The 26238-nt window shown below is 38.0% G+C and overlaps 1 protein-coding gene across 1 annotated transcript in view; it reads right to left on the bottom strand.

Annotated features, from left to right (window-relative positions):
• Positions 1-26238, bottom strand: part of ube2o (ubiquitin-conjugating enzyme E2O) — a 324768-nt gene that overhangs the window by 21129 nt on the left and 277401 nt on the right. The window contains exons 19-22 of the mRNA XM_079840703.1: positions 3856-3915; positions 3506-3616; positions 2900-2997; positions 2647-2710 (exon numbers count right to left, since the gene is read on the bottom strand). Coding sequence (XP_079696829.1) covers positions 2647-2710; positions 2900-2997; positions 3506-3616; positions 3856-3915 — 333 coding nt within the window. The remainder of the gene's footprint in view (positions 1-2646; positions 2711-2899; positions 2998-3505; positions 3617-3855; positions 3916-26238) is intronic.

Below are 26238 nucleotides of genomic sequence, written 5' to 3'. Positions count from 1 at the left end.
AAAGCTACACTGTGTAACTTTTTTAGTCTATTCTTAGCTAAAAACACTTAGTTCTTTCAAAAATATATGTGCTCATTAATGTATATTTACTTCTTTCAAGTAATAAAGTATTCTCGTAAGTTTATAATATGCCATTGAAAATACATAAGGTAATGGGATCTAACGGTGGTCGCCATGTTGCTCCTCCATCTTGAAAGTACATTAGCCAAAGAGGGACATACCCGTAAATTCAAGCTTCGCCTTTCGCGTTTTAACCGGTTTTAATACTCTATGGCACTGTACAAAATTCTCTGTCTCGCGCATGTGCGCGTCAACTTGTTCAGACTTGTCTGGTGCATGTGCAGAGAGTTTTCATCTCAGCAGCGTCCAATAACAGAGTTATACGGAGTTTTCCTGGCTTGTTTATTCCTCAAAAGTCTGTTTTTCCTTGTGTGGTATTTCTGTGCGTTAATAACTCCGTAATTAATAATAGTTATTGTCATTGTAGATGTGTTTCAGAGTGTGTTATCGCGTTATATTAATGTTATATTAATTCAGTTGATGTCACCTCAGAAGTATTTTTGTGTCAACATACAATAGCGTAATGCTCACCTATTTGAATAATCATTCAGTTATTTTGTTATCAACAATGTTTATTCGTTTATAGAAAATATTTGCTTGTAATGTATGTTGATGGAAATATGTATCAGGTCTGATCGGCATATTAACAATTGTTATACAGAGCGCACTGCAGTGCTAACGTTAAAGCGGCGCACACACTTTTGTAACCGGACACCGCTTGTTAGCAGCAGCAGCGGCAGCTCCGCTCCTTTTAATGCAGCTGCATTTAGCGCCTATATATGGTACAATAAGCTCTGGTTTACGGTTACATTATACAAATGTAAATTATAAGTATAGTTATACAGTTCTTAACTGTGTATGTATATTTACCATCCTTATTTGTTCTCTCACAGAAACCACATTTATGTACAGATCCACGCAAACCTGTTTATGCCTTGCAATTGGATGACTGAATAAAGATTACTATCATCAAAGTTCACTCTGGATTAGCTGCAGTTCTTTCTAGCCGAATAATTAGGCCAGTTGAGTTCCAACCATCCCACTGCGCACAGAATATTCCACAGGCACCGTGTCGAATGTGGACGAGGTCGAACTGGAAGCCATGTTAATCTTGGACTAAATCGGCCACCGTAGGAGTTGAAACGAAATCGAATTGAGAGGAACAGAAACTAAAATTCACTGGATGGTCATATACCTTTTCACCACTAGATGGGGGAAAATATCACACAGTGTAGCTTTAATATTATTATTATGAATATATATACATTTTTTTCATTTAGTACTGCCCTTCAGAGGCCAAATAAGATATTTACATCGATATCATCATGTTCAAAAGTTTACCCCTGGTTCTTAATGCATTGTGTTGCCTTCTTTGGGAATTACCTTGCAGGTTCTGTATTGTGTAGGTAAACTTATCACTTATGCAACTGCACATTGCAATCTTTTTGTAAAGGTTAAAATATTCATTCAAGTCAAGTCAAGCCACTTTATTTATATAGCGATTTAAACAATGAAGATTGCTTCAAATCAGCTTCACAGTGTTAAACAGGAAAATAATGCAACAGAATTTTATTCGGCTATACAGCCGCTCTGGAGAAAATGGTGATGTCATATAGCTCATTTCAATTATCATACAGTGACAATGTGGGCAGATCAGTAATTTAGTTGATGCATTTAATTTAGTTTAGTAATTAAATTTATTTGGATATTTATTTGAAAATTTTGTTTCCCCAACTGAGCAAGCCAAGCCAAAGGCGACAGTGGCAAGGAACCAAAACTCCATCAGGTGGCATAATGGAGAATAATAAACCTTGCGATAAACCAGGCTCAGTTTGGGTGCCAGTTCTCCTCTTGCCATTCAAGGCCTCAGTGTTGAGTTTACAGTTGACCTTTCGCCGGAGTTTGATTGATCAATCATAACGCAGATATCTGCCATTTTTATCCAACAAACAAACCAGCCAGGAGACTTAGTAGACCGGAACTTGAACAAGTCGGTGGACTTAAACTTAAATAATAGTGTGTATTGACGTCTTTTTGATGTTCATTCATGTTTAATTCATGCTATAACTAGAAGAAATTATAGGTTCTGGTGCTGTTTTACCTGAGGCACTACACATTAAAGAGCCACAAAACTATTTATTGTTTGAATTTCTTAAAAATAACCAAATTTGAAAGCTGAGACTTTGTTTCATACCAAAAGTAACCTGCTCTATCTGTTGGCGCGTTGTCATTAGGTGTCCTCTTTGCTCTGCAATGTATTTTTCACTGTGTGAGAACGGCATGGCTTGTTGGACGTAGCAACAGTAACTCAGAGTGGCGGGTCTTTGTGAAAGGTCAATAGCAATTTAAAATCATTTAAAGTCTTCTGGTCTCAGCCGGACTTGACTTGGACTTGGATGTTAAGGACTCGGACTTAAGTCCAACTCGGCCCCGTTTGGACTTGAATTTGATTGGTTAAGGATTTCAACTCAACAAAGGTGGACTTGGACCCAACACTAATCACTATATCATATATACACAAGACCACATAATTGATAATGCAGACACAAAACATTCAACATAAACACAAACATTCTTGGAACCTACCACATCACTGATGTGAGGGTAAATATCATAGAGTTTTGCGCCATCTTCCTCACTCATAGAACATCTACAGGGAAAAAATGAATTGTATTAAACACTTCAGTACAGATCAAATCCTAAAAAGTCTTATCAAATTATGTAGCATTCTTTCTTCTCTGCTACGGAGTTGCGCTTGAACAAGAAGGTTTAACATGTTCAGCATCATACTGCATGACCCACATTGACATGAAATAATAAGATATTGTGATCACATTACCGTGCACCGTTGGAAAGCTTCACAACGATTTGGATGCTGAGATCATACACCTTTCCAAGCCAGAAATCATATACAATGTAGTCACCATACATAAATGACTGTAGACAGGTACAAAACACAGATACATAGTTAGTTAGGAAATTACTATTAGTTATTGAGTTTAAGTAGAATTATGACAATGTTCTGACAAATGGTATGACAAAGAAATAATTTTTCCTTTAACTAACACAATTATTAGCATTCCCTTCATTTAGGGCATTGTGCAACCTCCCTTTACCAAGATAACAAATTGAATTTAGGCTTTAATTTGCATCTAAAATATTATTGACACATGCATAGAAATTAGAGCTCATCACATATGGTAAGCACAAAAGCTCAAACATGCATAGAGCAAGAGAACTAAGGAGGTTTGTTTTAGGGCGTGAAGCACACAATGCATACACAAGCTTCCCTGTTTACCATATTGAAAAAAATCTATTTAGTTAATACTGTAGTAGTGCACATTTACAAAGTCCCATTTTAATTTTTATTAACATAAATATTTCTTCAGTTTTTTCAACACCTGTTGAAATTTTTATAACATTTTTAATAGGTACAGAAACTCACCCAGACATGCAGCAGGTCTTTGCTATTTACAGGATATAGAACACAGTTGGTTCCTACAAGTTTCACTGCACATTCTGTGTTTATGTTAGTCACAATTCCACACTGTTTATCCTGCAGGATTCAAAAAACAAATTATTTACCACACCTTCAAGTACTGATAGTGTCATCATAAAGGCTACACTTTGTCTAAAAAAACATTTGAAGATGTCTACACTACAATCCTTTTTACATACATAACATGACTTTTAGTAGTTCTAGACATTCTAGTAAAGTCAAAGCATCCTAGACATTTTTTTCTGTATTATTCTGTACATTTGCCTTTAAATACAAGTGATAAAAATACAACTTACATTTGAATTCATTCGCCGGACAAAGTCTCTAGGCACAATAGATCGATCTTCAAGTTTGAGCTACAGAATCGAGAGAGAGATAGAGAATTTGAATTTTAAAAATAAATTTGCACAACAATTTTGTAACATTAAAATGACACTAACACCAAATAAAAATTACACCATATTGTTTCAAAAAACAAAATATTTCCTTTTGTTTTGTAATATCGGAAATCAATCAAAATTTTAGATTCTACATTTTGTAAAATTAAAAATAATGGTCTTAACCTTGTACAATTCATGAAAGTATGAAAAACTGTTTCTTTTTCTAAACAAAAAGGACAATTCTGATTTACCTCTCTGTTTATCTTTGAAACAAAAGCATTACCTTTACAATTATCCATTGCAAGTCCCCTGTTTTTTTATGTAATGGTGACTTATAAAGTGCTCCCCATTCAGGTCTTACATTCTCACTCAAGTGCAACACATTACGCCATGGTGTATTAATTTTATCATCAAGATTATTTTTGTTAACCACTTTTATACAACATTTATACATTTCTTTTCCTGATACTTTCTCTTTTCCTAATAAAATTAAATTCTAACATTTAAAAAAAAAACATTACACATCCCAAAATCAGGTGCTAAAATCAAATTTGGAAAAACATCATTCTTTGGCTGAATCAAGTCTTTTCCAAAGTCACTTAACAATTTAAACTCCTATTCTGTAATGGTCTCTTTCCACTTACACAACAGCTGAGTTGTTGTTCGTACTGATTTCACCATCAATTTTCCAGCCATTGCTTTGTGTTTGAAAGGTCCAACCCAGCTACTTGAATTAAAGTTCCAATTGTAGTGACATAATTAATAAGCAGTTCCGTCAAGGCAGGGAGAGAGCCTTCATTCAACACATCAATACGTGAGCCATAAATCAAGGGTTCCTGTAAAGTCCAATACAAGGAGGATGTATTCTCAGTCCTTGTCACATTAAAGAGTGACCACACTTTAAATAAATTACAATAAAAAAAATGGGTAACTTGGAAAAATTCATCCTTTAAGGGTTCATCAAAAATAAAGATTTGTCAAAACCTACACTTTCAAAATTCCTCAAAATGATACAAGCTGCCAAATTCCCATTTTCATTTGAACTATTGAGAAATCTTTGTACAGATTTTATTCAAAAAGCTGCAGCTCTACTCTGTAAGTTAATCAGACCCCCTTCATCTTTGGACAAAAAAAGAACACTTTGTGGAATCCAATGCAAATTATCCCCAAAAAAATTGTCCAATACAGATTGAATTTCTCTCATTAATATCTGTGGAGGGTCAATACAAGCTAACCAATGCCAGAGAGTAGAAGCTGCTAGATTGTTAATTATTAACACGCATCCTCTATACGACATCTTAGATATTAAAAATTTCCATTTATTTAAACGCCCCGTAATCTTTTCTTCCATTCTTTAAAATTGTTCAATCTTTTCAATTACTCACTATTACATCATTCCCCAGGTATACACCTAAATATTTAAAACCATCTTTATTCCAATTTAAACCAGCTGGAAGAACAGGTTGTCCTTGAGGCCATTTCCCAATTAAAATGTCCTCACTTTTTTTCCAATTTACTTTTGCAGACGAGACAACCATAAAATCACTTAAAATCTTAGACATCTTATTCACATCTCTTTGTTCCTTAATAAAAATAACAATATCATCAGCATAAGCTGATCATTTAAAAACAACTTCATAATTTGGTATAGCAACACCATTTAAATCAGCTCTACATTTTCTTAACAGTGGTTCAATTGTTAAGATATATAGCATACCAGAAAGAGCACACCCTTATCTGATGCCTCTAAAACCTTAAAGGGGGCACATAAGTCACCATTTACCTTCAGTATGCTTTCAACATCACAGTACACAACTCTTATTTTATCAATAAAACCCTTTTCAAAGCCAAAAGCCTCTAAAAGATCCCATAAATAACTATGTTCAACTCGATCGAATGCTTTTTCTTGATCTATTGATATTAATCCAAAATCTACATTTAAGAGCTTACCAACATCTAAAACATCTCTAATAAAATAAATATAATCAATAATTTGTCTGCCTGGTACACAGTAAGTCTGATCAGGGTGGATGACCTCCTCCAAAACTTTTCTCAATCTTATAGCTAGCGCTTTAGATACAATTTTATCATCGCTGCACAGCAATGACACAGGCCTCATGTTTTTAATGTCACTGAGGTCTCCTTTCTTTGGCAAAAGCGTGAGGACTGCTCTACGGCAGCTCAGTGGCAACTTGCTACTGTCCAGATTTTCATTGATCACTGCAAGCAGATCTGCACCCATTTCTGGCCAAAAAGACATATAAAAGTCTATAGATTGGCCATCTATACCTGGTGCTCTGCCACTTTCCATACTTCGAAGAGCTTTTTGTAGCTCTTCTAAGGTCTTCGCTCTGCAAAGTTCGGTATTGCCTTCTTCAGACACTTGAGGAAACCTTCAATGAACACATTATTACTTGACCCGTTAATGTCACTACTGTACAGCTCTTTATAAAATTATACCGCTCTCTTGCGAATCTCTACATTATCCGACAAGAGTACACCATCTTTTGAACGGAGGGCATATATGCAACTCTTTTGACCATTTTTCTTTTCCAAATAAAAAAAAACCTTTGAAGATATATCCATCCACTCTATATTCTGAAACATTGATCTGATCAGAGCCCCCTGTGATTTCAGATCTATCAAACCAGCCATTTTTTTCTTTTTTTTTATCTAAAATTTCAATAAGCTTGATTCTGCACAATATCAACAGATTCTTGAAGTTTATTTATGCCTACTTCTAAATCAATCATTGGACGAGTTAAGTCTTTAAGGCCCATTTATACTTCTGCGTCGAGTGTACGCCGTAGTGTACGCCGTAGGCTACGCGCGTAGCCGACGCCGTCGTGAGCATTTATACTTCTGCGCTGTTGTCTGCGTCAATGTGCAATTCCACATGCAGACGCTAGAAGGCAGTGTCCTCGGGCATGTTGGTGTAATCAAGACAACAGCCGAAGAAGAAGCAGCTTGATGTGTAGAATCTGTACATTCATGTCGGAATATCAGCAGCAGTGAGAGAGCGGCTTTTCTTGCAGCTTGAGTTGTTGTATCTAATACAAATTAAGCATCTCTAGTTGATTAGTAAAGTTAAATAAGGCGATCTGGCGCTGGAATGCATTTGTGAAACCATGCGGAGCTCGTGGCCGCTGTTTTCAGCAGCGGTGGCTCAGCAAGCGATTGTTGTTGCGGAGACTTCATTCACGAAATATACCCTAATGTGTCCCTGTTCTTGATATACAATTACTGATTAACATCTTTGGTTTTAATGAGAAAATAAATAAACTATACTCAGCGGATCTATGTATTTATTTACTACCATAAAGAATCGCTGGACTGCAAAATAGTGTGTTATAGCAGACGTAAGGAACTATCATCCAATTTCTGGACACACACACACACTCCTATCGCAGATTTTGTATTTATTTATTGACCTGAGGGAAGGGTTCTGGCAGACCAATCACAGCGCTTGCGGTCCGCGTAGAATTGACGCGTTGTTACATTTTTGGAGAGGTGCGCGTCAGGCTACGGCGTAGGGTACGGCGTATCCAATGCGTCTATGCGTAGGGTACGCCGTACCCTCTGCGTGCACTCGACGCAGAAGTATAAATTGGCCTTTAGTGATATTGAAAGTATACTGCCGACACAACTGTTTGATTTGCGTTTTACCAAAGTCCCACCATTGCTGCAAAGACTGGAAACCAGACTTCATGGTTCTAAAATCATTCCAAAAAAACTTAAAAATGTCTCTAAATTTCTCATCACCTAATAAACTATTATTAAAACGCCACAAAGTTGAATTTTGAGGAAAATAATGAGTTTAATCCTTTTTGGAATAAGGCTGTAACATAAAATGTGAAAGAAGTAAAGCGCTGTGAATACTTTCTGGATGGCACTGTACACCGATCAGCGCCTCTTAAAGTCAAGCACATCATCATTCAAATCACTGATTCGTTAAAAAACATTGATTCATTCAGAAACAAAACACAAGCTATTTTTGTTGACAACAGAGCCAAAACAGACATTTTTTGTGTCTAAAAAGTAACTCTTACAATATTAACTTCTTGTTTAAGGAACTGTTGTATAAAATTAAAAACTTTTGCAATTGTGCAGATTAGGGCTGTAATCTCCCAGTCGATTAGTCGATTATTAGTCTATACGTTCTGGCTCGACCAAAAATCTGATTGGTCGATTTTTTGCCGCGTTCATTTAATTAGTTTTGCCGCGCCACATTCATTTAATGACAGTACAGATCCACTTTTGCGGCACGACTGAAGCGTGGTGTTGTGACGCTTCCCCTCATGTGTATGTTGATGGGCGTTCCTCAAGTTTACCGCTATGGGCGTGCCCAAGTCTCTCGCTGGTCCTTTGTTTTTCATTCCCCGCTGGCTCAAACGCACGCCCATAGCGGTAAACTTGAGGAACGCCCATCAACATACACATGAGGGGAAGCATCACAACACCTAGCTTCAGTCGTGCCGCAAAAGTGGATCGGTACTGTCAGTTTTGCCGCGTTCATTTCATCAGGTGGAAAGCACTAATTGCTGATGGGGGTGTTTTCAGAGCACCCCTGTTTCACAGGTAACAGTCTGTCTTCAGAACACCCCATTGTTTTCACTTATTTTGGATTAGCCCAACCCACTGGAGAAGAAAGACAGATTGAAGTACCGGTAGGCTAGTTTACTGTATATTATTTTTTATTTTTTTATATGGGGCAGCAGTGGCTCAGTGGTTCATGTAGGTTGTCTACAAACCGGAAGGTTGGTGGTTCGATCCCCGGTTCCTCCTGACCAAGTGTCGAGGTGTCCATGAGCAAGACACCTAACCCCAGCTGCTCCCGATGAGCTGGATGGGGCCTTGCATGGCACACACCGCCGTCGGTGTGTGAATGGGTGAATGTGAGGCAATGTGTAAATCGCTTTGGATGGCCATTGGTCTGTTAAAAGCGCTATATAAATGCAGTCCATTTACCATTTAATTGTGAGAGCGTTTTTTCTGCTCTCGATCTGGCTTGTTTAATAAATATTCCTTTTTTATTAAAGTGGACGTGCCTTTTGTGTTTAAGAGTAAAAGCTTTAAGTTAATATTCTATTCGTGTCTCAGCCACGAAGCTGAGCTGAGCTCATGTTCGAGCTACACAGAGCGGCTGAAATGATAGTGTCCGTCAGTTATTATAATACATATGACAAAAACAATTGTCTAAATTATGCTGCATATCCTCAAAAGTTATTGTGATGATATCACTAGTTGACCACATACAGTGAGGAAAAGAAGTATTTGAACACCCTGCTATTTTGCAAGTTCTCCCACTTAGAAATCATGGAGGGGTCTGAAATTGTCATCGTAGGTGCATGTCCACTGTGAGAGACATAATCTAAAAAAAAAAAAACATCCAGAAATGACAATGTATGATTTTTTAACTATTTGTTTGTATGATACAGCTGCAAATAAGTATTTGAACACCTGTCTATCAATTAGAATTCTGACCCTCAAAGACCTGTTAGTCTGCCTTTAAAATGTCCACCTCCACTCCATTTATTATCATAAATTAGATGCACCTGTTTGAGGTCGTTAGCTGCATAAAGACACCTGTCCACCCCATACAATCAGTAAGAATCCAACTACTAACATGGCCAAGACCAAAGGGACAAGAGACAAAATTGTACACCTCCACAAGGCTGGAAAGGGCTACGGGGAAATTGCCAAGCAGCTTGGTGAAAAAAGGTCCACTGTTGGAGCAATCATTAGAAAATGGAAGAAGCTAAACATGACTGTCAATCTCCCTCGGACTGGGGCTCCATGCAAGATCTCACCTCGTGGGGTCTCAATGATCCTAAGAAAGGTGAGAAATCAGCCCAGAACTACACGGGAGGAGCTGGTCAATGACCTGAAAAGAGCTGGGACCACCGTTTCCAAGGATACTGTTGGTAATACACTAAGACGTCATGGTTTGAAATCATGCATGGCACGGAAGGTTCCCCTGCTTAAACCAGCACATGTCCAGGCCCGTCTTAATTTTGCCAATGACCATTTAGATGATCCAGAGGAGTCATGGGAGAAAGTCATGTGGTCAGATGAGACCAAAATAGAACTTTTTGGTCATAATTCCACTAAACGTGTTTGGAGGAAGAAGAATGATGAGTACCATCCCAAGAACACCATCCCTACTGTGAAGCATGGGGGTGGTAGCATCATGCTTTGGGGGTGTTTTTCTGTACATGGGACAGGGCGACTGCACTGTATTAAGGAGAGGATGACCGGGGCCATGTATTGCGAGATTTTGGGGAACAACCTCCTTCCCTCAGTAAGAGCATTGAAGATGGGTCGAGGCTGGGTCTTCCAACATGACAATGACCCGAAGCACACAGCCAGGATAACCAAGGAGTGGCTCTGTTAGAAGCATATCAAGGTTCTGGCATGGCCTTGCCAGTCTCCAGACCTAAACCCAATAGAGAATCATTGGAGGGAGCTCAAACTCCGTGTTTCTCAGCGACAGGCCAGAAACCTGACTGATCTAGAGAAGATCTGTGTGGAGGAGTGGGCCAAAATCCCTCCTGCAGTGTGTGCAAACCTGGTGAAAAACTACAGGAAACGTTTGACCTCTGTACTTGCAAACAAAGGCTACTGTACCAAATATTAACATTGATTTTCTCAGGTGTTCAAATACTTATTTGCAGCTGTATCATACAAATAAATAGTTAAAAAATCATACATTGTGATTTCTGGATTTTTTTTTTTTAGATTATGTCTCTCACAGTGGACATGCACCTACGATGACAATTTCAGACCCCTCCATGATTTCTAAGTGGGAGAACTTGCAAAATAGCAGGGTGTACAAATACTTATTTTCCTCACTGTAGTACTATATTTCCGGAAATCATAGGCTATGATATTGCGCAGGTGCACGTGATGCAACGCTGTCAGAGCCGACAGACTCGTGTGTCAGACTCATTTCAGTGCAAAATAATTAGGTCAAAAACGATTTAATATACTGCAAATAGCCTACTAGTTTTTTATGTTTATTTATAATTCGTTTAGGCAGACAACAAGGCTACCAAGTACTGCGCACAGTGCACAGCTAATTCATTTAACTTTTTTTTTCCCCTAACGTCATTTTTAGTCGTTTTTAGTCGTTTTTAGTCGAAAATTTCAGGACTTCAGTCGACCAAGATTTTCTTTGGTTGATTACAGCCCTAGTGCAGATAATCATCACGCTCAGGAAATTTTGAAAAACAGCATGCTTGCCAAGTGTGATATTGCTTTAGTATACCATATAGAAGAATAAGACACTCTTACTGGGAATTTTTGCCCCATATATTGATTTGGGGGGGGGGGGGGGGGCATTCTAACTGCATTCCAGAAGGTTACATTACACAGCGAATGTAATGTAAATCTCAAGGCATTTTAAGATACTCAATAGTGTCAGCTTCTACATTGATGAATCAACAATTACAATATTATCATAATCAAAACATATCACACACCTATAATTTGAAAACACAAGCACAAATATCAATGCCCCTCCTAATCGGAGCAAAAAATAATGCAAAAATTTTCTTCACAGAATGACATCGCAAAAAAAAAAAAAAAAAAACTGTGACCTCTGATGCCCGGTCCTAAATGGCACATTTCATGTGCACTCGCAGTCTTATGAACTTACAATGGCCAATGCATGCTCATGTTCAGTAAGTCCACAAGACCGTGGGGTGTCCCATTTGTCATTTTAGGTTTCAGAAGGTTGCTTGTGAGCTCCCCCTTTGTGCCCTCGCTCCGCAGCAAACTTCTACCAAAAAGTTAAAGCGACATCACGTCATGAAAGTGTGGACTCGGAGGAAGATTGCGAGGGCTTAGGCTTCCATTTGGGAGAGGGCCTGTGTATCAAGAAGAGTTAAGATATATGACCTGATGTACATCTGAATGCAATTCATAGACATGCTTTGGGTATTTCAGTATGTCTAGTTTTGGAACATCAGATTTGGATTTACTGAAGTAATTTAAATCTAACGTCCAAGACACTGTTTTTATTTATTTTTTAAAACGGTTTAAATTATTCCTAAAAAATATATAATTTTCTGGAAATATTTTATAAAATTTGATTATCAAAATCATAAAAGTACAGCAGAAACAGTCGAGTCGGCGGTCGCACCGGTGCAATCGGCTCTCTTTTTTTCTGTGCCAAAGAGACTCAAATAACTCTGTCATTTTTTTATCATTCAGGCAAGTGTTATACATCATTGTAATCTGTTAAGTTTCTTTCTTTTTTTTGTACAGTCACAATAAAAACTGAATGTTTTGTTTTTTGCAAAATAAAGAAAACAAACATGATGCGCGATCTGCAGCCTCTCTCAAAGACCTTCATTCAGATAGTCTTCAGAAAAGCTTAGTGAATACTTGTCTCACAAACATGAGACATATGTCTACAGAAACGCTGAAATGTCAGGTTTTAAACAACGTAAACCAAATCGAAAACAAATATGCTGTGTTTATGTAATCTGGTTGAAAAGTGATAGATGTCAGTCTTTCGCAAGCCACTTCATTATCCGCTAATGCGACCACGCCCACGCGCTCTTTCAGATTCAAATACTGACAATCCAGAGTCGACGCCCACACATCAACTCATACAAACACATCAAGTGAAGCACTGTAACGTTACGTTTTGAGACGCCTTGAGCAATAATTCTCCTCATGAAAAGCTGTTCATTTCTTAAAGCAACGGATTCAGGGCTGATTGTAAGGTAGGCTTTATTCTGTAAAATTTATTCTGTTAGCATCTGTGAACATTAAACGCACAAAGACCGTTTAAATATGAATCCTGCTGCATGTCATACACGCAAGACTGTTTAGACAAGTTTTATGTGGCCTGTTTTGGACAGATTATAATGTGTTTATTGTAAAAGAGCCTATTGTCACAGCAATAAAGCTTTTATTCACAAATGTCTGCTCAGATGTTATAAATATAGTACCAGTCAAACGTATTTTTCTTCATATTGATATTTAAATATTATAGCCTAATGTTATTTTTTTTATTTAATATCAAAGCTTGTTTTATCGAGTTTTTTGTAGAAAGTGAATTTTTTTGTTTTGTAGAAAGTGAATTGCTTTCTTTAAAGTGAATTTTGTTTTATATAAATTGTATCTTAATTTTAATTATTTATTATTAATTGTTTTAGCATGAGACTACTTTCAAAAACAAAAAATTTTACAAAATGTAGAGAAAATGCTCTTCTTAGTAATTTGTGTCTTGTTTCTAGTCTAAATATTTAAACATTCTTAAATCAAGATGCATTTACTAGATAAGTACAATTTTCAACTAAATAAGAAGAGCATTTTTTGCAGTGTAGTCAAATCTTTTGATCATTTAAAATATAATAGGCCTTTGTTGACTACATTCTAAATAAATGATTCTGGAGTTTTGTTTTGTAGAAAGTTATTTTTTTTTCTTTTGTAGAAAGAGAATTCCTTTATTTACAGTGAATTTCATTTTGTATAAATTGTATCTTAATTTTAATTATTAATTTTTTTAGCATGAGACTACTTTCAAAAACAAAACTAAAATAGTACAAACATTTTTTTTTTTTAAATGCTCTTAGTAATTTTTGTCTTGTTTCTAGTCTAAATATTTAAACATTCTTAAATCAAGATGCATTTACTAGATAAGTATAATATATATATAATAATATATATAATATGTCCTTTGTCCTGCTGCTCTCAGTCACATAGGTACCTGAAGCTCATTCATTATGCAGACTATTATGTTCTTTTGTCCTCTCATGCAGGGGCGGAGCGGGGGGCGGGGGGGGGGGGGGGTGGCTAATTGGGCTTAATCCCCGAATGTTTTGTCAAAAGCCCCGAATCTTTTAGTTTAAAAAAAAATAAATAAATACTTAAACGTTGTTTCATTTCCTCTCAGTCTTTCAGACTGGAGCGGCAAAAAATGAAACAAAAGCTCTATTACCGTGTGTGGTGGCGGTCGGAACGTAAATGCACCATACGCCATCGCATTGCTATATCATTGATATTGCGATATGACACTTTTTTTGTCATGTAAAAATGTATACCAGTATTATCGTGGACGGTATGATATGGCACACCCCTAGTGGACACATATCTATTGTGTGTTTTGAGGCCTTAATTTTAAAACAATTTTTTTTGTTTTCTCAAAAACCATGCATAAACATTTTTCTCTCAAAAATACAAGCATGTACATACATGTTGCTCATATATTACAGTAGCCCAGTTTGTGCTGAATACAGTGTAATTACACTTTTGCCATTAATGTGTTTATAAGCAACTGAAAAAACACAAATGTCAGAGCATGTCAAAACTTCTAAAGGGCCCCAAAACAGCTCAGACTCCTAGGGGTTAAACACTAAATCTGGATCCAGGACAGCTCTATCTGTTAAGTGGGGCATCCTTGAGATCCTGTTACTGACCTACTCTAATAAAGGCCAAATTCAACTTAAAAAGCAGATCATTCCAATATCTAAATACAATTCCAATATCTAAATATTCATATAGCAATACAAGTGGGTAGATAAAATAATATAACGTAACATGTCCATTAACATCTTTATTCAATGCTAAGTTTTAGGTACAATTTGCATGAACGTGTATAATCTTAGGTTCAGTAACTGGTCACTATAGAGTGCTGCTGTGATGATGTATTTCTGTAGGCCACCCTGAAAGTTCACATCATCCTGGTTCCCTCAAAAAAAATAATAACGTGAAGCGAACAAACAAATTCAGACAAGACTAGAGTGACATTTAAGGGATAATAATCAGGGCTTGACATTAACAACCGCCATTTGCGGGTGTAACGTTATTTTGGCTGCACACTAGTCACTCTGGCTGTTGAACTTATTATAGTCTTCTCAAAAGCCATCTGTTATAATCGCGTTGCGCATTATAACCACTCACACGTGTTTCTATTGAGTTTATGAATGCAATGTCTCATAATCAGAGGCATTCAGATTAGCCGGAGTTATGTTCGCACCGCTCTCACTCGCTGAAATATACACTCAAAGCAGAGATAAACGTGCGATGTATGCAGGAGATTCATTCATCATACAGAGGTTGACTGTTTTTGTTCTATTTCATCAGCGAAAATGGTTTAAAACAAACACAGCAGAACCACAGCGCATCTGATATGACTGGCATAACGCTGGCGAATTTAGGGACCGTCTCTAAAGTTACATACAACATTGGTAACGTTATACACGTTTCTGACTTCAATAGCATTCGAAGAGAAAATGACAGTCATAAAACTGACTGTAAAGTGATCATTTAGGTGTCAGGTATGATGCACACATTTTGATAATTAATAAAATAAACTGTCAAATCATTTGGAAATATGGATATGCATTATTTCACTAGGATACTGTTTGGGCTCTAACACAAAATATGCTAGATTTTAATGCATCATTGCTGAACACTGATGAGAATATTGCTTGAGAATATATTTACAGAGATAATATTAGAGATTATATGTATGACAAATTATTATTATTTATGGGTTATGCGTTGCTATTGACGTCGGCCATTAAGGAAGGAAATCCCACAGAATCTAGCTTAAAAAAGTGCATAGAGCTGCTTTAGTTATTTGTTGTTTGTTGAATTTCAAATATAAAACTTGTTGAAATGTTTTAAGTGTGTGCATCTGTTCTTTTTGAACACTTTAATCTCGTTTGAACAAAACCGTGATAATATTGCTAACCGTGATAATTTGGGTCACTATAATCGTGATGTTAAATTTCCATACCGTTTCATCCCTAGTGGATGATTACGTTACTGTTTATCATCTGTCCATCATCATCTAAAGCCCGCCCTGACAATTTCATTGGTCCGAACAGTTTCTGTTCGGGCATAATTACTTCTCTATGGATCAAGTCTAGACCGAACTGCCCGAGTTAAAATGCTGTGGGTGGGGCTAAATTAGGCTGGCATCCAGGCTAGATTATAACTGACAACTAAGGAAAATCCCAAATTCAATATCTCAGAAAATTATAATATTATAATTATAATAATTAAAGAAAATTATAATAATATATAGAATATTGTGAAAAGGTTAAATATTGAAGACATCTGGTGCAACATCCAAATCAGCTAATTAACTCAAAACACCTGCAAAGGCCTTAAATTGTTTCTCAGTCTAGTTCTGCGCATGACGACCATTGACACCTTGCACAAGGAGGGCAAGACACAAAAGGTCATTGCAAAAGAGGCTGGCTGTTCACAGAGCTCTGTGTCCAAGCACATTAATAGATAGGCGAAAGGAAGGAAAAGATATAGTAGAAAAAAAAGTGTACAAGCAATAGGGATAACCGCACCCTGGAGAGGATTGTGAAACAAAACCCATTCAAAAATGTGGGGGAGATTCACAAAGAGTCTCGCCTGGGCTAAAGACAAAAAGGACTGGACTGCTGCTGAGTGGTCCAAAGTTATGTTCTCTGATAAAAGTAAATTTTGCATTTCCTTTGGAAATCAGAGAGGAGAGGCACACAATCCACGTTGCTTGAGGTCCATGTAAAGTTTCCACAGTCACTGATGGTTTGGGGTGCCATGTCATCTGCTGGTGTTGGTCCACTATGTTTTCTGAGGTCCAAGGTCAACGCAGCCGTATACCAGGAAGTTTTAGAGCACTTCATGCTTCCTGCTGCTGACCAACTTAAGGACCATGGTATCCCTGTTCTTAATTGGCCAGCAAACTCGCCTGACCTTAATCCCATAGAAAATCTATGGGGTATTGTGAAGAGGAAGATGCGATATGCCAGACCCAACAATGCAGAAGAGCTGAAGGCCACTATCAGAGCAACCTGGGTTCTCATAACACCCGAGCAGTGCCACAGACTGATCGACTCCATGCCACGCCGCATTGCTGCAGTAATTCAGGCAAAAGGAGCCCCAACTAAGTATTGAGTGCTGTACATGCTCATACTTTTCATGTTCATACTTTTCAGTTGGCCAAGATTTCTAAAAATCCTTTCTTTGTATTGGTCTTAAGTAATATTCTAATTCTCTGAGATACTGAATTTGGGATTTTCCTTAGTTGTCAGTTATGATCATCAAAATTAAAAGAAATAAACATTTGAAATATATCAGTCTGTATGTGTAATGAATGAATATAATATGCAAGTTTCACTTTTTGAATGGAATTAGTGAAATAAATAAACTTTTTGATGATATTCTAATTATATGACCAGCACCTGTATAATTAACAAAAGGTTAATAGTTTCAAAAACATTCTGTCAACATCCCTGAAAGTACAAGTTACATTATTTTGCAAGAGAGTGATTATAAACAATGAGTTGAAAGCAGACTAGTGTGTGTAGATGAGTTTACCAGTTCAGTGTGATGCTTTATGTCAGGGGTGTCCAAAGTCCTGCCCGCGGGGCAAATGCAGCCCGGGGATGAATTTCAAACCGCCCGCAGCTTGAAATATAAAATATATTATATGTGGCCCGCCATGGATAATTTACAAATCGTGCAGTTTCACGATGTCAACGCAAGGTGGCAGTTAGGCCTGTACGATAAATCGTTATAAAATCGCGATCTCGATTCACCCTGTTCACGATTTAATTTTTAAATGACTTCGATTTAAAAAAAAAAAAAAATTGGCTTTTATTTTGAAAGGACCGCTCTCGCAAAGTTCAGGGCTTCACCCTCAGCCAATGACAAAGCGCCTTTTAGTCACGCATTTCACTCGTCAGTTCAGGGCTTCACCCTCAGTTAATATAATTCCAAGGATTATAAAAAGAAGATATGCGGTAAAACTATTATAAACTAGCCATGTTCCGTCGAGTGCAACTTCCTTCCCTTCACCGCAGCAGCGCTGTCATTTCTCCCTAAACCTAAACTTAACGTCAGAATCAGTGATTGTTGTAAAAGGCAGCGTCTACTGTTGCTAAAATGCAGGACGTGTTTGGTGATAAAAAGAGCTATTAAATGCACAATAATCCACAGAAGAGACGCTGTTTCCAACTTCAAGGTGGCTTGTGTGTGTGTGTGTGTAACGGACCGACTTGCACATTATACATTAGGCTTCATGTGCGTGTCTAAACCATCAAATACACAACACTTAGACTATGTCAAAATGACCGGATTGGAGAGCAGTCACTTAAACACAGTTTATGTCTTAAATGGCCGTACATGGTTTGGAGAAATAGGAGAATATGATATTATTAGATCTGCATTCGGTCTTAAAGGGCCTGGCAGCGTCTAATAAACCTGCTGACGATTGAGCCATTAATGCGAATCAAACAAAAGGCAAAGAGAAAATATGCCATACACACATAACTCCAGTAGGAGCAAGGAAATAACAGAAGCCATTGCTTACCATCTAGCAAAAGATATGATTCCAATATACAACGTAGAACGTGACGGATTTCTAAAGATGATCCATACATTGGACAAACGCTACTCAATACCATCCTGAAACTATTTTGAAAGTTGTATGACGTTTCAATTAGCCTATTTAGAGCCATATTCAGTGCAGTGCGTTAAATTTCTATTTTTGGTAACCTAGTTGAATTGCCAGTTGAATGCTAATTGTACAAAAGGCAAGCAGTTAAAGAGTGTTTCTTCTTTATTCATTGAAGCCTCTATGTTCACATCTTATATATATATATATATATATAGGCTAATATAGTGCATATATTTAGTGAAAGAGTTGATTTCTCTAGTAAATTAACAGCTGTGGGCACTGAAGGACTTCTGACTCTGAGGTGAATGATGCTGCGTGACATTGTTTACAAGCTGTTTGACGTCTTTCCGCGATTGAAACACTGATTGAGCGATTACACGACATGATACGTTTCAGTAAGTGTTATCCTCAACATACCTTAAGATATTAATTAATGTTTATTCTTCTGGAAGAGATGATCGCGTTCACTCGCGCGCGTGCGTGCGTGCGTGCGCCGCGGCTGCTGCTTGAATTGACGCGCCTATACAGTCATCACATTAAAGAGCGTCAAAACGGCATTTATAGTTTGAATTTCGTGATGAAATGGACTGAATACTTAATATGTTCGAGTGGGAACTAGGATTTAAGTGTTTTCCGCGCTTAAAACAAGCCAACTGTTAACTGTTAAAGATTGCATTCGGAACCGTTTGGTACACACGCGCACCGAACCGAGAGCCCTGGCCTGTACCGAAACGGTTCGGTACGAATACGTGTACCGTTACACCCCTAGTGATTTGATTTCATTTAAATCCAGTTAAACAGCACTGACTTAATCAACAACACTAACATGCAAATCAGCTGAGCCGATTCAGTTAAAATACTTTTCGAACAACAATTCACCAACATTTATCATGGATTTACTGTGGTAACACTACCTGTAACGTGGTAATTTGTCAGAAATGTAGGTTAATATTAGGGATGCCACAATTCTCAATATAATATTGAACCGTTCGGTACGGCATTCACGGTTCAATACGCGCTTCTGAATTGCTTTTTTTCCGGTTTCGCATTTAATTAATTATTTTTCTACAAATTCTATAATTTGACTCCAACCCAATACTGAACAACGCGACATACATTCACATCACATGTTAGTGGTAGAGTGGTAGAGAGACTCACGGAACACTAGAGTTATTCACAATCACCAAAGTTCATTATTTGCATGCGTTTTAAAGCCTTGCCGGTTTCATTCGCGTGCGCGGTTTTAACATGCGCTTTTCACAGCGCGCACACTAAAAGCCTGTCAAACATGTGATTACTGGACTAATAGTCGTCTTACTGCGCTAATACTGTCAAATACACACAAGGTTAACATAAAACACAGTCGGTTATGTCTAAAGTGAAAGTACAATCGCAATCATGTCTGTATATTAGATGCACGCAGGTCTTAAATTGACAACAGGGCAGTAGTGAACGCGGTCCTTAAAGGGACAGTTCACCTATAAAATGATGTCATTATTTACTCACTCTAATATTGTTCCAAACCTGTATTCATTTCTCGATGACAGAATTTTCATTTTTGAGTGAAATATCCCTTTAATGTTAATACAACAACAAAAGACAAAGAAAAAATCACTCACTGCTCTTGACTGAAAAACGAATACAGTAGCTAAGAATCAGTGTATATTTTATAGTGAAGTCTATGTAGTGTTTTATTTTTACATTCATTCATTCAATTTCATACTTAAATGCTGCTGTACAGCTGTGAGCTGCCAGTGTAAATCTTATATATATATATATATATATATATATATATATATTTATTTTATATTATCCAATACACTAGTACAAGGGTTTTTTTTAAGTAAAGTTTTAAGTTTAAGTAAGGTTTTTCAATTCTTTTAAGTAAAATAAAGAAAGAGTATTGCAATAAAAAAATAGTCTTTTTTATCCTTAACCTCTTGCTGTTCCTGTCGCCTAAGAATAGAATAACAAAAAATTTATGTGACAAGCCATCAGAACCGAACCGAAAACCGTGGTTAAAAACCGAGGTATGTATTGAACCGTGGACTAACTGTATTGTTGCATCCCTAGTTAATATCTAATTTTATTTAATTTGTAATGTAGACATGTATTAAATTAGTAATAAAGGCCAAATTGCAGACTATTTTTGTCATAAACTTGCAGTTTTGTACATTTGTATTTATATGTTTATAGACTAAATACCATAAAGCCATTCTAGATATAGAAATATTTTTTTTTTACTTTTTGCCTTGTGTGCACGGCAAAAAATGCTGTCATTTAGTATTTTTGTCTTGTTTCTAGTATAAATATATCTAAAAATTCTTAAATCAAGATGCATTTACTAGAGAAGTGAAATTACATTAGATATTTTTTCTTATATTCTGGAAAATAAAATAAAATTGTTTTTGGTTAAAACAAGCAAATATATCTGCCAACGGGGTAAGAAAAATAATGTTTCTGATTGGAATCTAATTTTTCTAACCCATTGGCAGAAAAATTTGTTTGTTTCAAGCAAAAACTCAATTCATTTAGATTTTTTCCCCCAGGAATCAAGAAAAAATATGTAATTTTGATTTTCTTGATTCTTGATTTAAGAATTTTTAGATATTTGGACTGGAAAAAAGACAGAAATACCAAGTAAGAAAAGTACCTGTGGTGATTTAAATAGAGCACTTGTTAAATTTAAATAAGAATAGAGTTCTAACTCAGTAAGAATATTTAAACTCTGGCAAACCGTTCGACGCCTAATGCTGCGTTCACACCAAACGCGAATAGAGCGTCTGGCGCGAGTGATTTCAATGTTAAGTCAATGGAAAGGCGCGTTGACGCGCGTCTGGAGGTCTCGCGGCGCGGAAGGCGCGTTTCACGCGGCGTGAAGGACGCAAATCCGCCTCATTCGCGCGTCCACTTCGCGCGAATGGCGAGAATTGGACGCGAATTGAGCGTCTTGCGTTACACGCGAATGGTGCTTTTGTGCATTCACGAGTTTGAAGCAAATTCGCGTCTGACGCCAGAGTTGAAAATTTTGAACTTTGGCGTCAATTCGCGCCGCGTTAACCAATCAGGAGCCTGCTTGCTGCTGTCACGTGGTAAAGTGACGTGTATGAGAAACCCTGCATAATTTAAAAATAGTACTGTTGTGTCACAAAATGTAGTTTTAAGACTTTTTCAGGTGGGAATGTAGTTGTTTAAAGCTCAAATCTGTGGTTTATTTATAAAGAGAGCGCCTATTTAAAAAAATAATCTTGTGTTTTTGGAGTTGTGAGATCCAGGCGATCACCGGGCAATCACTGCTCATAACCCCGGCGAAGGCAGCCTTTCCTCGGCCAGTCCTTCTGCCGTCTGCCGCTGGCTCTGATGTCCTGTAGTGGTTCGTTTTGTGTAGATCTAACGGCCGAGCTTTGCTCTCATGAATCTATAATTTGTTGTCTGCCAAATCGTTTTGACTGAGGGCAAAGAGAAGTTTCATAACTTTATATTTTAAGGATATTTAAATATACATGTAGTGAAGATAATGTACAGTTGCCTGGACCACATTTGTGTGGCTATTAATGCTTAATATATATGTTTAATGAAAATGTAAAGAGGCAGAGTGGTGTTTTATGACATATTTCTCCTGGAGTGCCTTGAACGCACGTCAATTTCGCTTCAAACGCTCGGTTTCTACGCGCGTCCAATTCTCTGCGGACGCGCGAATGCATTCAAAATGTTCGCGCGTGAAACACGACGCGGTAGCCGCGATTTTGACGCTCAATTCGCGTTTGGTTTGAAAGCAGCATTAAGGCCTGTTCACACTGGGACGATTTTCGCACGCGTTTATCGCCGACGTTTAACGCCTCGTGACTAAACAAAGGGCGCCAATGTCAGTGTGCACACCGACGCGCAAAACGGCAGGCGTAAAAGCGTAATTTAAAAAAAAAAAACGCCTCGGGTTCGTTTTTTTATTTTGACGCGGCGCATTAAAAACTGGAGCTGCTGAAGTAACAGTAAAACACGACTTGGTGGCGCTCAAGCACAAAACGGTCTTGCCGAGCACACATTGATACGACGAAGAAGTAGTAAGTAGACAAAGAAGAAGATGAGCTGCTAAAGCTGCTTGCCAGTTAGCAAAAAGTGTGTGTGAATGGTTTTGGCCATAGACATAATATGTCTATGGTTTTGGCAAGCACGTAAATACTGTCTCTCTTCTTTTTCTGTGTGACAAGCGAGTGTCAGAAGCGTAAAGTGCCGCAGCACCACCTTGTGTACCGCTATCTACTGAATGTGCACGTTCACTCGGCGCATCGCCAGTGGAAATCGCTTGGGTGTGAACACTCAAGACGTGCCGAAAAAACGTCATGAAAAACGCTGGCGATAAGCACGCGCAATATTCGTCTCTGTGTGTACAGGCCTTTAGGAGTGGGAAGCAGTGCCCTACCAACACTGTTTACAGTGGAGGTGGGCAGCTGTTGACCTCAACTGGAGATATCGTCAAATGGTGGAAGGAATACTTTGAGGATCTCCTCAATCCCACCGACACGTCTTCCATTGAGGAAGCAGTGGCCGAGGGCTCAGAGGTTGACTCGTCCATCACCCAAGCTGAAGTCACAGAGGTAGTTAAAAAGCTCCTCGTGGCAAGGCACCGGGGGTGGATGAGATCCGCCCTGAGTCCCTCAAGTCTCTGGATGTTGTGGGGCTGTCTTGGCTGACACGCGGCGGACAGTACCTCTGGACTGGCAGACCAGGGTGGTGGTCCCTCTTTTCAAGAAGGGGGACCGGAAAGTGTGTTCCAACTACAGGAAAAAAAACAAACACTTCTCAGCCTCCCCAGTAAAGTCTATGCCAGGGTATTGGAGAGAAGAATTCGGCCAATAGTGGAACCTCGGATTCAGGAGGAACAGTGTGGTTTTCAGGGTGCAGGAGGGTTCATGGGATTTTGCCCAACCAATCCACATGTGCTTTGTGGATTTGGAGAAGGTATTTCACTGGGTTTGCAGCCGAGCAAACGTTAACAAATATACCCCCGGTTTCACAGACAATGCTTAAGCTAATCCTAGACTAAAATGCATGTTTGAGCTATTTTAACTGAAAGAATCTTGCGCTGACAAATCTTAAAATATGTCAGTGGCATTGTTTTGTCTCAAGATGCACACCAGCAATGTTTTTTTCTTGGGCACGTTTATAAAAGTTACTTAAATGTCCTAATTGAACTAAGGCCTAATCCTGGCTTAGTCTAAGCCCTGTCTGTGAAACCGGGCCATAACGTTAGCGGTTTCACGCTGATCATGACTGATTTGGTAATTAGCAAATGTTTAAAAAATTAATTAAATGCATCTCACGTCACGGTGCACAGTTCACGTTTTCTCCGAGATGCATCTCTGACGGATCTGTGACCGTCACATCTCCCGCCGGCGGCCGAACCACAGACACTATAGTGTTATGCCCGTTTCACACATACTCCGTCTGCAGTGCGTATGTGGTGCGTGTTGCAGTGCGTATGTGGTGCGTGTTGCGGTGCGTATGCGGTGCAGGAGCAGCATGCGCTGTTGTGCTTTCATATATGCTACGTTTGCAGCGCGCAATCCGTGGTTTTTGATCCGTGGTTGTTTACCACAAACACAGCATTTATTCATTATTTTTTTATTTCAAATCCAAAAGTTGTTACTGAACATGGCTTGGTGTCACGTTTTAACGTAGTACATTTAAGCAACGTTTTATTCAATTCGTTACTTTATCTTTATATAGCCTAGTACTTTAGATTTAGCTCACACAAGTGGCAAAACATTTAAACATAGGTTATAGCCTATAAACATTTTAAATTAGAAACGTACAATAGGCTATACAAAAACAGCCGACTCTCGTCTTTTCTTTCGTTTTTAAACCTAAAAGCAGGTCATAAAGACCTTTGTTTTTCCACCTCCAAGAACATACGAGTGCTATCCATTATTTTAATTTTTTTACCTAAATGCCAGGTAAGGTGTCGTTTCCTTGCTTCACCCGAGAAAAAAAAATCCATGTGTTGACTTTGAAACAGAGTATATTTTAAATGATATTCATCTGTGGTAAAATTACTAAATTTCCGCGTCAGTACATGTTTATTTTAATGCGAACAATGTGCTGTCACTTTAATTCAGCAGTGCAGCACAGCAAAAAATAGACTCGGTACGTAAACGATCGCCGGACTGCTGCAGACACACCGCACCTGGAACGGATTGACGGACAGCATCCGCGTGCAGTGTGAAAGCTGTAATCCGTTAACATGGGTATGGAAAAAAATACGCACCGCATACGCACTGCAAACGGAGTATGTGTGAAGCGGGCGTTATTGTGTTTATCCTTTATTCATTAATTCTGTATTATGGGTTTATTTCGTGCCGATTCACCGATAGTGTGAGGATGTATATGACGTTATGAGTATGTATTTGAGTGACCTTGAATGAACATACATGCCATGAATAAAATATTTACATTACCAGCACATAATTCCAAACTTTTTTCGAAAAAGTATGAGACTGTATTCATTTGTGTTAATTTACATAATTTGTATTCATCAATGTAAACACGATGGCATCGCGTGTGGATGTTTATTCATTTAATATCATCCTTTAGGCAAGCTACACACTGCCTGTGTGAGCCACGCCGAAAGCGCATGCTAGAAATAGAACCGATGCATTTTTTATGCAAGCGTGTTGGAAGCGTTTCCAGGCAAAATTGAATAGGAAAAGCTGTTTGTACATATTAATAAATGACATTTGATGTTTGAAAGCCTTTAGGTTGACATAAATGCAGATATAATTGTAATTAAGAAAAACAAATATTATCGATTTGCAAATATTGCACCTGTCAATACAGAACGAAATATTCTGTAGCCTATTTTGCGGTCAATACTGCCGACGTTGTCTTTGCTGTATCAGTAGGCTATATATTTATGTTTAACATGAAGTATAGCCCTCCCTGTACGTCACCTAGCAGCAGCAGCAGCGCCGCGTCAGACACGCTTCTGGTGTGTAAAGACATAGAAAACGCCACGCTCACGCCACCCAGCCAGTGTGTAGCCGGCCTTACAGGAGTATAACAATGTTTGACTCCATCATATCACTGGGATGATAATCCTCCGGTCTAAAGCACTATACACACCACCGCGTGTTTCGAGGCAGATGCAGAAGAGAAGTCCCGTCTCTTCACCTGCACAAAATGCCACCATGCAGAATTCCTAACTTTTTCTTTTTTAGGAAACCTGTGGACTTGATGACCAGACAGGCTGGACATGACAATGATAAATTGGAATAGAAAAACTACCAAAAATACACAGACTCGTACTGAATACCAACCTATTATGCACTGAGCCAACACAGAGCTAGGCAAGCGACTCCCTCTCATGACGTAATATGACGCGATGTTGAAAAAAAAAAAAAAAAACTTTTTACAAGCGGCCAACGAAACGGCCACTTTATCTGCTAAATTTGTGCTCTTATGTCCTTTTAAACCATTTTAAATCCTGCCTTACCTTTTCATATGGTATTTTCATACAATGTTATATATTCATTTGCAAATTTTTACCTGCAATATATAACCCAAAAAAATATTTTAAAATTATAAACATTGCTTTTGCAATGCGTTTATTAGGGATGCTACAATTCTCAATATAATATTGAACCATTCGGTACAGCATTCACGGTTCAATACGCGCTTGTGAATTGCGTTTTTTTTTCTCGGTTTTGCATTTAATTAATTATTTTTCTACACATTCTATAAATTGCCTCCATTCCAATATACTGAACAACGAAACATACATTCACATCACACGTTAGTGGTAGAGTTATACTCACGGAACACTACAGTTATTCACAATCACGAAAGTTCATTATTTGCATGCATTTTAAAGCCTTGCCAGTTAAACA

Source organism: Gobio gobio, assembly GCF_949357685.1.
Source record: "Gobio gobio genome assembly, chromosome: 17".
NCBI lineage: Eukaryota > Metazoa > Chordata > Actinopteri > Cypriniformes > Gobionidae > Gobio > Gobio gobio.
This window is presented reverse-complemented; position numbering and strand designations above follow the sequence as displayed.